The sequence below is a fragment of the Anastrepha ludens genome, chromosome 5, assembly GCF_028408465.1.
Source record: "Anastrepha ludens isolate Willacy chromosome 5, idAnaLude1.1, whole genome shotgun sequence".
NCBI lineage: Eukaryota > Metazoa > Arthropoda > Insecta > Diptera > Tephritidae > Anastrepha > Anastrepha ludens.
In genome coordinates, this window is record NC_071501.1 from 42,840,331 (window position 1) to 42,852,655 (window position 12,325).

Below are 12,325 nucleotides of genomic sequence, written 5' to 3' on the forward strand. Positions count from 1 at the left end.
CAGTCCAGCGTATTGTTTACAAGCGCGCGGAAGCATTTTGGCGAGAGTAAACGCGAAAAAAAGAGAATCAGTAATGGATTTAAAACGTAATAGTGTGATTGCATTATACGAGTATTTGGCTGGAAAATCACAATCACAAGCGATTGTTTGTCAGCTCGAGCACTTTAAAGTAAATAAAGTTTTTGTTTATCGCACCACTACTCGCTACAATTATACTTGTAGCATTGCGAAACGGCGTTGATGACCACCTCCATCAAAAGACTGCAACGTCACGTGAAATGGTTCAAAAAGTGAAGAAGCGGCTTTAGCGAAATCACCGACGAAACGCCAATCAAATGATGAAAGCACTGAAAATATCTGACCGTAGCATCCGCCGCGTACTGAAAAATGATCTCAAAGTCAAGCCTTACTAGTCTTACAAGATCCAAAAGGTGCATGGTCTCACACCAAAGCAGCAACAAGTCAGACTTGCTTCGCTTGGCCGAAGCGATCAATTTCTGACAAGAAAATTTTTCAAATTGAGCAATTCGTAAACTCCCAAAACGTTAGGGTTTATTTGACCGAGAGTTCATACGAAATCGCAATTCGAGTAGTTTGGCGGCGACAACTCGGGATGAATGTGCTGGTGCGTTATCGTGGGGAAACAGCATTTGTTTTTGGCCAAATGCGGCAGTGTCTCCTTCAATTTTTTGTGAAAGCGGTCCAATAACTCACTGTAGTATTGTGCAGTGATCGTTCTTCCTTTTTCTAAAAAATCGGTTTGATCCCAAAAAACTGTCGCCATGACCTTTCCGGCCGATGAGACTGTCTTCGCCTTGTTTGGAGCAGACTCACCGGGATAAATCCATTGCTTTGATTGTATTAGTTTAGTGTAATGACGAATCCAGGTTTCATCAACAGTAACAAATCGATGCAAAAATTCCTTCGGATTCCGCTCAAATTGCTCCAACAGCCGCATCCGCTTGTTGGTAGTTGCGAGTATTTTTGACAATTTTTTCATCGCCAACTTATCATGTAAAATATTAATTGCCGTTCCGGTCGACACACCTATGACCTCTGTTACTTCGCGCACTTTCGTTTGTCGATCAGCGAGACTCATGTTCGCCCATGTTTAAATTCGTTGGACCAATATCTAACTGGGACGAAGCGTTCCCATAGACAGCATCCAACTTTGCTTTTATCTCTTTGCATTTTTCCCCATCTGAAAACAAAAAACGAATTACCGAACGGTACTGCTCTTTTTCCATCTTAGCGAAAATTACGAAACACGTCTTACTCGAATAGCTGCCAAATCCAAACTAACATCAATCAGTCTGAAATTTGTTTTGCCGTCGTTTAATAGATGGCAGCTCAAGATGCTAACACCAACTTCCCTCGGACACGTCCTCTGTAATCAAACACGGATACTCATTGAACCGCCCTCGTATATATATGTATACACAGATAAATCTAAATTTTGAGGTTGTAATTGAAATTATTTTACCCTCTTTCCATAATAAATCCTCAACATACACCAAATAGTTTACTGCAGCATTATTTAAAATACATTTAAAAAAATACTTGATGTCCAGCACAGGGTAAAGATATATATTATTGCAATTAAATCGTCACTTATTGCTAACTAAAAAATAAAACTTGCTGCACAAAATGTATACAAAAGTTATATAATAAAATGTAAAACTACAAATGTCATAAATAAAATTAACATCCACTGAACAGAGCCTTTAACAAAAGAAATTTTGTGTAAATCTACAAAGCGAGTTCATTTAGAAATTTTATCGATTTATGATAAATGTAATAATGATTATTATCGTCTTAAATACGCCACATAACCTCAAGCATTTGTAATTTTTTTTTTTCGCGGCAATAACGACATACATATGTTAATGAACTATTATGCTCTTTCTCCAAAATATATGTGTGTACATAAGTGCTGCGAAATTGTTTTTTTCTTAGGGGAAAAAAAAATAAAATTTGGGGGTGAAATGCAATCAGTATCGACTGTCCGAAAAATCTTTCTAATTTTTTTGTCAAAATTGTCGTTTGAGCGCTAAGTCGCTTATGTCCCAAAAATATTGCCTCGAGCATTTTGCCATTTCTCTCATTTTGTTTTACTTTTCATCAAATACTAATTCTTGTGAAAAATCCAATTTGACTTTGAAAGAGACAAACTCATTATTTCAAAAACAAAGGTTACTGTGGCACATCGTAATTCATACAAATCCAAAATAAGGTTTATAGTTTAAGGTTTATAGCTAAACGGTCATAGTTTAAACTTTCTTGATTATGTGCTTATATATATGTGTGTGTATGTAGTCATGATGGAGTTTTTGCTTGAAAAAACCTTACAAATACTTTTCATTTAACTTCAGATAAATCGAAAAAAAAATAATAATACTGTTTCGTAGCAATACTAAAAAGGTAAAAAAATATATATTTAAATATCGTATTATTGTTGCCAGCTAGCTTTAAAGTATGCCATCAAGAAACAAAATTCGTCATAGGAAATAAAAAAAATGGTCTTACAAAGGCTGAGATTGCTCCTGCAATCATTATCAAATATATAGAGTGTATGGCTTGGACACAGCTCAGTGGATATTAAAATGGATTACAAACATTTTAATAGTCAAATATAACAATAGAAAAAAGTATATGTATATAATTTACTAGACCTAGTCCATTAAATATTTCGCACATTCAATGGCGCTATTAAAATCCAAAACGATTCCCATAAGATTCTTCAGTTTGGCATAGTATGTTGTATGTGTTTTAGTACGCTTATTTTTATACTGAACTCCGTCAATCAACTTTGCGATGATGTAAGAAATCCAAAATACGTTAGTGCGCGGCTCAAAGGTTTGCCAGTTATTACTGTAATTATATATCAGTATATGAGATATTTTTTTTTAGTAGCAATAAATAATTCCAAACTTACTCTAGTATGTCACGCATCATACGATATATTTCAAATTGATAGTCACCTGAGGCGGTGAATAGGTCTTCATCACAAGAAATATCGTTATAATGGCAACAATTATCAACAGTCATACGTGAAAGGGTGTAGTCGATTAGAGTAGCTTTGACTCCTTTTGTAGGCACAACATAGGTGTGATTGTCCAATGTAAAACTCAACTCCTTTGCACTTGAGTTCAATAATAAAATATTTCCCCAATGTAAATCTCGATGCTCAAATTGATATGCATGCTCGGCTACAGCTAACGTTAACACAACCTGCAACGAGAAAGTGGCAAGGCAAAAGTTACTAAAAATAATAAGTAAAAATTATCAATTATTTAAATATGGATCAAATGGAAATGTTTTATAATGTTACAACAAAAATCTACACATGCGGGTCTACGTAACCGGAACTAACAAGATTTACATATATACGGCCAAGGATTGTCACATTAGCAGCACTGTGTAAAAATGTATGGAAGATATTTTATGTTTTTGCAAAGAAAAATTAAAGAACCCCTGAGTTGTGTTTGCACTACCAAAACATCGCACCCATCCTTCGAATTAACAGATGATATGTCACGTACAACTACTACTCCCCACTTTTCAAATATTTTCAAATAAATTTGTTCCTTCAACAAAAAAAAACGCCTCTAATGGTGACTTTTCTTTTTTGTGCATACCTGAAGGAGAGCATAGTATGCTTGTTCAGCGTTTTGAAACTGAAAACTCTGCAAGTCTCTACCGCAAAACTCCAGTTCTAGAATTATATAAATTTGAGTGCCATCAAAAATATCCGGATGATCGTTTTCTGATCCTTTTTCTTCATCAAAAGATTCCCATAATTTTATTAAATGATGCGGGTATTGTCCTTTGGTACAAGCAACCTGTAAACATAAATATTTATAACATTCCACCTGAGGCGGTGTAACATATTAGTTCTTATACCCACTTTTTTAACATCTACGAACCCAGGCGTTACATTTTTTAAATCTACATCTCTTCGTAAATTTGCCAATTCCAATGAGATCACCACTTCGGACAAGATTTGCGCATACGTTTTTTGTTTCTCGCCATTAATTTCAATCTGGCCCTCAATCGGTATAATTTTCATCACTGTACTACTTGCGTGATACATCTTTCGTTTACTCATTGCATTCAAAAACACCTCCCCATAAGCTCCCTCGCCAATTTTCACGCAATACGGCATTTTATCCGCAGAATACAACTCTTCAAAGGGTAAGGGGGTTTGTTGATTACAACGCTCCAATACTCGACGTTCCCACACATCACCACTTTCAGGTATAGAAATGGATCCGAACGTAACGTGTTCAGGCTTTAAATATATCGATTTTCTGTTACCTGCAACAGTGCCAACAATCCCAATATACTCTACAGAGCTGTTGCGATTTGCTGATTGTCGGTTGTTCAACGAACTTGGGCGTTTGTCAACTAAATTCAAAAATATATTTAACCAAAAAGTTTATTTAATAAAATTCTGTTAAAATTTATGCTACCTTGTTTACGTCGCCATACACTAAACGATTTTCGCCATTTTCCTGGCTGTAGTGTAAGACTAGGAATGCGTTGTTCTATCACTTCTTTTTGTTGGACATTTACGAGTTCTAACGACGCCTTCGTTGTTGCCTTCTCTACACAGTTTTTTAATGTTTTATCAATTGTTGGCTCAAAACAAACGTGCCTCGAAATAGTAGTGCGTTTGCCACACCCTGTCCGTTTAGGGTCTCTACATAAAGTGGAAGTTAAACATTCCCCATCAATCGTTTGATTTACAGGTTCATCATAATCTGCAAAAAGTGTGAATGTTTACCTATGAATATGATTTTTACGCTGGTATATATCTATTAATACGAACCAACCACGGTAATTCTCGGTTTTAGAGGTGTGCTTTTTAAATCCCGTCTACCTTGATCTACAACATGTGTATTGCCATCATTAACACCATTTTTCCCTTTTTCAAAATATAGAAGTCGCCATGCGCCAATTGGCGATAACGAACACTTGAACGGATTAGATTTCAACCCGTGCTGTACTAAAGGAGTGGAAATTGAGCTGGATTTGCGAATTTTATTTTCATTCAATTCGCTTGGAGAATGTCGCGAAGTTCTCGAAATGTCTGTTTCATTTCCTTTACCACCGGTACTGTTTTCCACACTTGAGTCGCGGTTGAATGAAGCATGCACCTCCCGTTTCAAAATATTTAATCCGCGTAGTATTCTGAAAATAAGTCAATTAAACAAAATGTTCCCAGACTTGAAAACACACAAAATATCAAATACAAACGGTCTTGGCTCTAGTAGCTTGTCAAATGAATCCAACCAGGCACCATCCTCTAAAGTACGGTCTATTTGTAAACTTTTTTCAGAATTATCGTCCATATCAAAATAAAATATGTTATTAATATCCTAACAAAAATATATGTAAAAGCTTGCAAATTGTAAATACGCGCTCTGCGAGGTCAAGTATTTAAATTTATACAAATGATTGACTAAATGTGTCAATCACTGTGTCAAAAGTCTAAAGCCCAAACAATCGTGAGCAATCAATTTATAATAATGATGTCATGGTTACACATTCAAGTTTTGTTGCATACAAATCCTAAACGTAAATTATTACAATCGAACTAAAGTACTTATTATTAAATTTAAATCTCTTATTCTGTCATTATAGAAACAAGATGGTATCAGAAAATGTAAACGCACGGTGCAAGGATGATAGAATATAAGGTTATTTTAGCATTTCTTCTATATCTTCACGACCCGGTGGTAGTGGGTATTGTAAATATAATTAATTATTAGGTGGCAACACAATTTAGTTTAGTGACTTCACAGTGGTGTTGACTTGTGGTTTCAGTATCCGCTAACAGCTATCTGCCCTGATCTGCCCAAAGACACTTCTGCCCAAAACGGAATTACATTTTTGTAATCTCGTGCACTTCGCACATTCACTCAAATTTGCTGATTTCGCGAAAACTGATGAAAGTCAATTTAAAATTTTTCATATTTTCATTGGCACTACGCCGGCACCAGCGACCTTACACAGGATTTACAAAATACTACCCCAGATTGGTGTAGAATCCCAACTTAGAACTTAATAGTTCTTCTCTTGATTGTTTTTAGAACACCTCTTAAATACGACTCACCAGCACGAATGGCGATGTATTGTCTTTTACTGTATTGATTTTTTCTTATATCACCAAACAAGCTCAGTTTTGTCGTAAACAAACTGTTGTTACATCCTCTGCTACGTCAACAAATCAGTTGATTCCTTCAAATCGCTGAGAGCCGGTTAACGTTCTGATGTTGCTCACACCCTGTGAATTCTCTCTATCGTATTGTGTTATTCTATTCCTGTCTAGGAAAGAATTGCAATACACTCAACCTTGTTCTGCATTGAGATTCGGTGTGTAAAGAAAAACGATACCTTACCTCTTACTATTTGGCGCTGATTTTTCCAGTCACTAGTAAGATCGAAAAGTTTTTTTTATCCGGACTACTTTGAGGGAATATTTTTGAAACTGAAGAATTCCCCGGAATATAAATATTATATATTGAAGCATTCGATTCCGAGGTTTTAGTGATAACGAATATTGTCTAATGAAATCATTGGCAACTCTTGCGAACATATGATCGCACAAGAAAGATCGCTAGATTACATAACCTCAGATAGATAACATTAACATTATCACCGAAACAAGTGTGTAGGAGCTAATTGTTGTTTTATACTCCAAAATGAACAAATATTTTTGTCCATTACTGAGCGTACTGAAGTCACGAACTGTGACGGCCTTGAGTCGTTCCCATTTCACCTATTATCCTGACAAGTCGCCCAAGGAAGCTACACTCACGGATAATGGCAGTGAAAAAATGAATATGGTTCAAGCAATCAATAATGCTATGGACTTAGTACTTGCACAAGACTCTAAAGCGCTACTATTCGGTGAAGATGTAGGTTTTGGTGGGGTGTTTCGTTGTTCAGTTAATTTGCGCGATAAGTACGGCAAAGATCGCGTGTTTAATACTCCACTTTGTGAGCAAGGAATAGCTGGATTCGCAATTGGTGTTGCGAATGCCGGTTCCACAGCTATAGCTGAAATACAATTTGCCGACTATATTTTTCCAGCATTTGATCAAATTGTTAACGAAGCTGCGAAATGTCGTTATCGCAGTGGTGGCTTGTTTGATTGTGGCTCTCTGACGTTCCGTGCACCGTGCGGTGCTGTAGGTCATGGTGCTCTTTATCATTCTCAAAGTCCGGAAGCTTACTTTGCACATACGCCTGGTTTAAAAGTGGTAGTTCCTCGAGGACCGATCAAGGCTAAAGGATTGCTACTAGCTTGCATACGGGATCCTAATCCATGCATAGTGTTTGAACCAAAAACCCTTTACAGGGCTGCTGTTGAGGAAGTGCCTACAGGAGATTACGTCTCCGAATTGGGGAAAGCAGAAGTTCTGCGTAAAGGAAAAGATATCACTTTGATTGGATGGGGAACTCAGGTGCATGTACTACTAGAGGCAAGTAGAAGATAATTACATTTAAAATACAATAAAGAAATTGTATTTTTTTTTTTAATATAAGGTAGCAGAAATAGCAAAGAAAGAGCTTCAATTAAATTGCGAGGTCATTGATTTAGTATCTATTTTGCCTTGGGATCGTGACACAATATATAAGGTAAATACATTTATAAAAACAAAGCTACCCAGAACTTTGCTCTGGACGAAATAAGATAAAATTAAATACCTTTTTTCAGTCTGTTAAGAAGACAGGTCGAGTTATCGTTGCTCACGAGGCGCCACTTACTCAAGGTTTCGGAGCGGAGTTAGCTGCCTCTATACAAGAAAATTGCTTTTTACACTTGGAAGCGCCAGTGAAGCGCGTTACTGGCTGGGACACCCCATTCCCACATGTTTTTGAACCATTTTACTTGCCTGACAAATATCGCTGCCTTGCTGCCATAAAAGAGTTGGCAAATTATTAAAACGCGGTAGGTGTAAATTTCAACGATATTTATTAATGACGCTTAAATTTTGGAAACGGATGCATTTATATTTGTTTGTATTTATACGAATTAGATTATCTACGTTTTATATTAAATATGTGCAATTTTATACATATTAAGCTAAAACTCAAGAAATAAAAAAACAACTTAGAACTATTGCAAAAAGATTTTAATTATAACATTTGTGTGCATGTCACACATAACTACTGAAGGGACAAGAAACAACTCATATCAAGAAAAACCGTTACTTCACAATGAAGATAAATGATTAGAGCGAAAATCACATTTAGAATTAAAATAATATAAAGATACTTAAAATATCATTTGTCTTTTTTGACATCATGTCCCCTGTAAGGTTACTGAGCGATATAAACAGATTAGAGAAACAAAATATTTTAATTCGTAGAACTTACAAAATTGGGCCCTTAAAAGCCTCAATCCATGTTTCAAATTTATGTATTTGAGACAAAATATTGATCTAAAAAATGTGTGTCAATTATGTTAATTCCATTTCCTAAGTTCTACTGAAGTTACGTTTTTAATTCGGCTAAAAGATGGTTTATTTGTAATAATTACCCCGTCTTCTACCGATCGTGAGAATTAATAAAACTGCATGTAAGCTTAACTATACTTTTTTTATGTATAAGTATTTAATAAAGTACTCTTAAAGGAAGTTTTACAACTGTGCGAAGCGGATGTGCGAAGACAATCGATTTCGTTGAAAACTGATGTGGCTGACACAAACATCTTTGTAAAAAAACTCATATGTACATTGAGTCTTCCTTTGGGCGTACTGCTCTACGATATTTTCTAAATCAGATTATTTAGTTTCAACAAGATTTGGCTTCATATATATTTTAAGATGTCGTGGGTAATCCTCGCTCGTTTATTATTTATTTATCACGTCTGTTTTTACTACAAATATAAATGATGTAAATATTTTAATAAATCAAATAAATTATAAAACAAACACATACAATTTCAATTTAGATGAAAATTCTTTGTATAAATAATACAAAATATTTTCTAAATTTAGTTAACAAATTAGTCTCTTTAATTAGAAGTATTTTATAAAATAATAACTATATAATTTATACTTGATTTTCAAAGCATTACTTTTTGGCAAGCGCTATGCCCAGGCCCAAAATACCGCCCAACACAAGCACTGCTCCGCCTGCCACTGCCATACCTTTCTTCAAATCTTTATCGTATCGCTTTTGAATGTACTCCTGTAAAAAATGGGATTTTATTTATATACGCATAAATGGAGGCATAAATATATTTTGCACGAAGTTTTAATAGTTAAGTATATATTATAATAATATATGTATATCGGGTGTTTTTTTTTTCTTTATGAGAACTATCGATATCGATAACTATGGTTTCACAGTTGAGAATGGCAAACTGTGTTGACATTTCTGATCACTAAGGTTTGGCAAATTATCATGAATCCTTACGCCAGAAAAATGGTTCCGAATTGTGAAAATTTGCTTTGAAAAAAATAAGATAAATAAAAAAAAGAAATATGTTCGCGATTTTCATCACTATCGGTCCTTGTTTCTTTCGAAATGAGGAAGGAGCTGTCGTTACGGTGACCCGAATTGCCATACAGCGCGCTTAACAATCCATTTATTGCAATATTCAAGCCACCATTGACGCCACACGGCCAGATTTAATGGAAAAAATACTTAAAAATTCGTCTAATCGAATGGAACATGTAACTCGTTGATGCGGCGGATATGTATATACCGGATATCATATTTAAAAAAATGATGAAATGATCATGAAATGATCTACCATGATGATTTCGTTTGGCCTTTTATGCGGTGCTGTAAATCGGCGAAAGCATTGTCGTCATCTCGACAAGAATTTTCATGTGAAGGAAAACACGCAAACTTAAAGTAAGTAATCGATTAAATAAATAAATAAATAAAAGAAATTTAAAAAATGTTAGAAAATAATATATTCTTACTCGTCCACTGATTATTTCACATCTTAATATAAAAAATTCATTGTGCTACCGAGCCCCGAATGCCGTTATCGGAATCGAATCACCACCACTGCAGACCAAGAGCTCCAGCAACTTTGGCTCAATTACGGTCTGGATATTGCACTTTAACTTCAATTTATCCAGACTCGACGCCGACATAATATATGTCCGTCATGAGAAGGTACGCCGCTCGATTCTAACTACCTGTTCACATGCTCTCTAAAACCCACTCACCTAACAACGTTCTCCCTCTCTACCCAACCAATCAAAACAGCAGTTTCCTTGGCCTACCGTTAGATGAATTAGACGATGACTATCGGTGACTTCAACGTACTAGTAGAGTTTGCAGAACTGCTAAAACAACATAAAAACTGCATAACCGTAATAGGACATTAAACATACATTACAAATTGCCAAATGCTCATCCTAAACACCAGTAGAATTATGCAGCAGAATGCTATTATCATTAAATGTGCGATTTACGCAGTCATTTCTGTAATAGCGTAAATATAATGTTAATAACTAATTATTATAGTATACTTATATACTGAGAAAACTGATGCGACGTAAAACACATTCATACGTCACATTTTAAATATGAATACGTGTTATATCTAAAATAACCAGCAAAGTCATATTTCACAAAATACAAAGCCTCTTTACGTTCGCAATTGAAAGCTTTTGAATAATTTCGAGTAATAATTATATTTATATTTTATAAAGTAAACTTTTTCTAAATACCTCTAAGGACCGAACTTGTGGATTTTCCTCTATTTCCAAGAAAACTTTACAATATTGCAGGGCAAGAGCGTAGTTTTTCATTCGTGCCTCCCCTAACGACAAGTAATAGAGATAATCTCGTCGCCCCTCTGGATGTTGCTCCATGAGTTCTTCCAATAATTCTATCCCCTAAAATTATTGGAATAATTATATATCATCAAAAAGTGCAATAGTAAATTATACATAATCGATGATTCATTCGGCCAAAATATTTTTTATGCGTAGAATAAAATTTATATACCTTAGCAATGTCCTGCTTGTGAGCACACCTAACAAGGCAGAATGCATAGCCGAATTTAGCTTCTATACTTGCACGTCCATCCAACTCTAGCTCTCGAAGATATCTTTGTTCATTTCGCTGCAAAAAAAAGGATGTTTATTTCCTAATAATTGCATTGTTATTACACACATCAAAATCTTCTTGCGGTACTATAGTTTCCATCATCTCCTCCATAACTTTGAGTTCTTCTTTTTCCAACTCCACTTTTAATCCTTTTCAAAGCTCAATTAAAATAGTTAAAATATTTCGCAGAATTCCCCGAATTAAAACCTTAATTAAAGCCGATGAGACAACTCAACATTAAACAAAGATAAGAGATGGTACTAACTTTAATCGATTTAATTTGAACACTTGTATATTAAATTCTGCGGAATGTTGATAAAATAGGTCCACGAAATTGCGTTTCTAAGAATTTACGATTACCGATAACCCTATTGCTCGACTTCCCATATCCCTCATATAATTTTGCCAATAAATAAAAATCTGACTAAACATAACAAATCAGTTGGCATTTAAAATATATGATGCTTATTCAATTGCGACTGGCGTGATCTACATGCTTCTAATATTGTACAAAGGAGGAGCAACGACAATGATAGCATTTGATAATTATAAGAAGTATGGCCATCTTAGCGAAGGGGAGTTTTAGGTTTATGTGCATCACGAATGACAGATTTATTAACAGAAGCTATTTCTTGTCAATGCCTGACGAAATAGAAAAACTTTCTATTCTTTTTTATATTCAACGTTCAAAGTGGAAATCGAACTCATGTTCTACAGCCAATATGTCTCGTTCATGGAAACTCGTCTATTACGGTTGCTTTTGGAAAATAGGAAATTAGCAATAATGATAGAAACAATATCGCGAAAATCAAGGAGTGCGTGTCGTCACATTGGCGCAGTTGTATGGAAGTGATGTGAAAATGCGAACATGCAAAAAAAAATTTCAACAAACAACACACGAATAAATTGCGAAAGCGTGACGTCACACACACACAGCAATTCTGTCAAATTTCAAATGATGACAGCAAAGTAGAGCGGTCACGATCGGCGCTACCTTATTATTCTCTCCATCGTGGTAAATTAAATTAATCGTTTATTTTATTTTATTATTTTTTATTTTTGTAAATATTATTTTCATTAACTTGAAGTCAAGTTTTTGTTTTGAACCACCCAATCATTTTATATATTTGCTATTCCGTTTACCTGCACTTTTTCGTTGACCGTTGAAGAGCTCGTAAAAGGAAATATAAAATTAATTATCCATTGTCTGACCACAACAATGGACAGAAGCAGGTAA

At 35.0% G+C, this 12,325-nt stretch overlaps 3 protein-coding genes across 3 annotated transcripts; 1 reads left to right on the forward strand and 2 right to left on the reverse strand.

Moving 5' to 3' along the window:
• Nucleotides 1–1,555: 1,555 nt before the first annotated feature.
• On the reverse strand, nucleotides 1,556–5,470 carry LOC128864039 (serine/threonine-protein kinase haspin homolog). The gene is made up of 7 exons (XM_054103517.1): nucleotides 5,260–5,470; nucleotides 4,832–5,193; nucleotides 4,473–4,763; nucleotides 3,908–4,407; nucleotides 3,639–3,842; nucleotides 2,936–3,231; nucleotides 1,556–2,871 (listed from the first exon to the last, which is right to left on the reverse strand). Exons 1-7 carry the CDS (start codon nucleotides 5,352–5,354, stop codon nucleotides 2,673–2,675), a joined length of 1,947 nt encoding a protein of 648 aa, XP_053959492.1. The 5' UTR covers nucleotides 5,355–5,470; the 3' UTR covers nucleotides 1,556–2,672.
• A 1,151-nt stretch (nucleotides 5,471–6,621) lies between these two features.
• LOC128863372 (2-oxoisovalerate dehydrogenase subunit beta, mitochondrial) lies at nucleotides 6,622–8,576 on the forward strand. The gene is made up of 3 exons (XM_054102498.1): nucleotides 6,622–7,490; nucleotides 7,555–7,647; nucleotides 7,727–8,576. The coding sequence occupies exons 1-3, from the start codon at nucleotides 6,708–6,710 to the stop codon at nucleotides 7,952–7,954; spliced, it is 1,104 nt and encodes a 367-aa protein (XP_053958473.1). The 5' UTR covers nucleotides 6,622–6,707; the 3' UTR covers nucleotides 7,955–8,576.
• Nucleotides 8,577–8,591: 15 nt separating this feature from the next.
• On the reverse strand, nucleotides 8,592–11,355 carry LOC128863371 (mitochondrial fission 1 protein). Its single transcript, XM_054102497.1, has 5 exons — nucleotides 11,155–11,355; nucleotides 10,987–11,103; nucleotides 10,707–10,874; nucleotides 9,092–9,204; nucleotides 8,592–8,890 (listed from the first exon to the last, which is right to left on the reverse strand). Exons 1-5 carry the CDS (start codon nucleotides 11,197–11,199, stop codon nucleotides 8,869–8,871), a joined length of 465 nt encoding a protein of 154 aa, XP_053958472.1. The 5' UTR covers nucleotides 11,200–11,355; the 3' UTR covers nucleotides 8,592–8,868.
• Nucleotides 11,356–12,325: the final 970 nt, after the last annotated feature.

Excerpts from the sequence above, each read along its gene's own strand:
- LOC128864039 (XM_054103517.1), bottom strand. The coding sequence starts at position 5,354 with ATGGACGATAATTCTGAAAAAAGTTTACAAATAGACCGTACTTTAGAG. Across the intron at positions 3,843-3,907 it reads GGTTCGTAGATGTTAAAAAA|GTTGCTTGTACCAAAGGACA; the intron begins GTGGGTATAAGA and ends TTATGTTTACAG. Across the intron at positions 3,232-3,638 it reads CATACTATGCTCTCCTTCAG|GTTGTGTTAACGTTAGCTGT; the intron begins GTATGCACAAAA and ends TTCTCGTTGCAG.
- LOC128863372 (XM_054102498.1), top strand. The coding sequence starts at position 6,708 with ATGAACAAATATTTTTGTCCATTACTGAGCGTACTGAAGTCACGAACT. Across the intron at positions 7,491-7,554 it reads AGGTGCATGTACTACTAGAG|GTAGCAGAAATAGCAAAGAA; the intron begins GCAAGTAGAAGA and ends TTTTAATATAAG. Across the intron at positions 7,648-7,726 it reads ATCGTGACACAATATATAAG|TCTGTTAAGAAGACAGGTCG; the intron begins GTAAATACATTT and ends ACCTTTTTTCAG.
- LOC128863371 (XM_054102497.1), bottom strand. The coding sequence starts at position 11,199 with ATGGAGGAGATGATGGAAACTATAGTACCGCAAGAAGATTTTGAT. Across the intron at positions 10,875-10,986 it reads ACAAGCAGGACATTGCTAAG|GGGATAGAATTATTGGAAGA; the intron begins GTATATAAATTT and ends CAATAATTTTAG. Across the intron at positions 9,205-10,706 it reads CACAAGTTCGGTCCTTAGAG|GAGTACATTCAAAAGCGATA; the intron begins GTATTTAGAAAA and ends CATTTTTTACAG.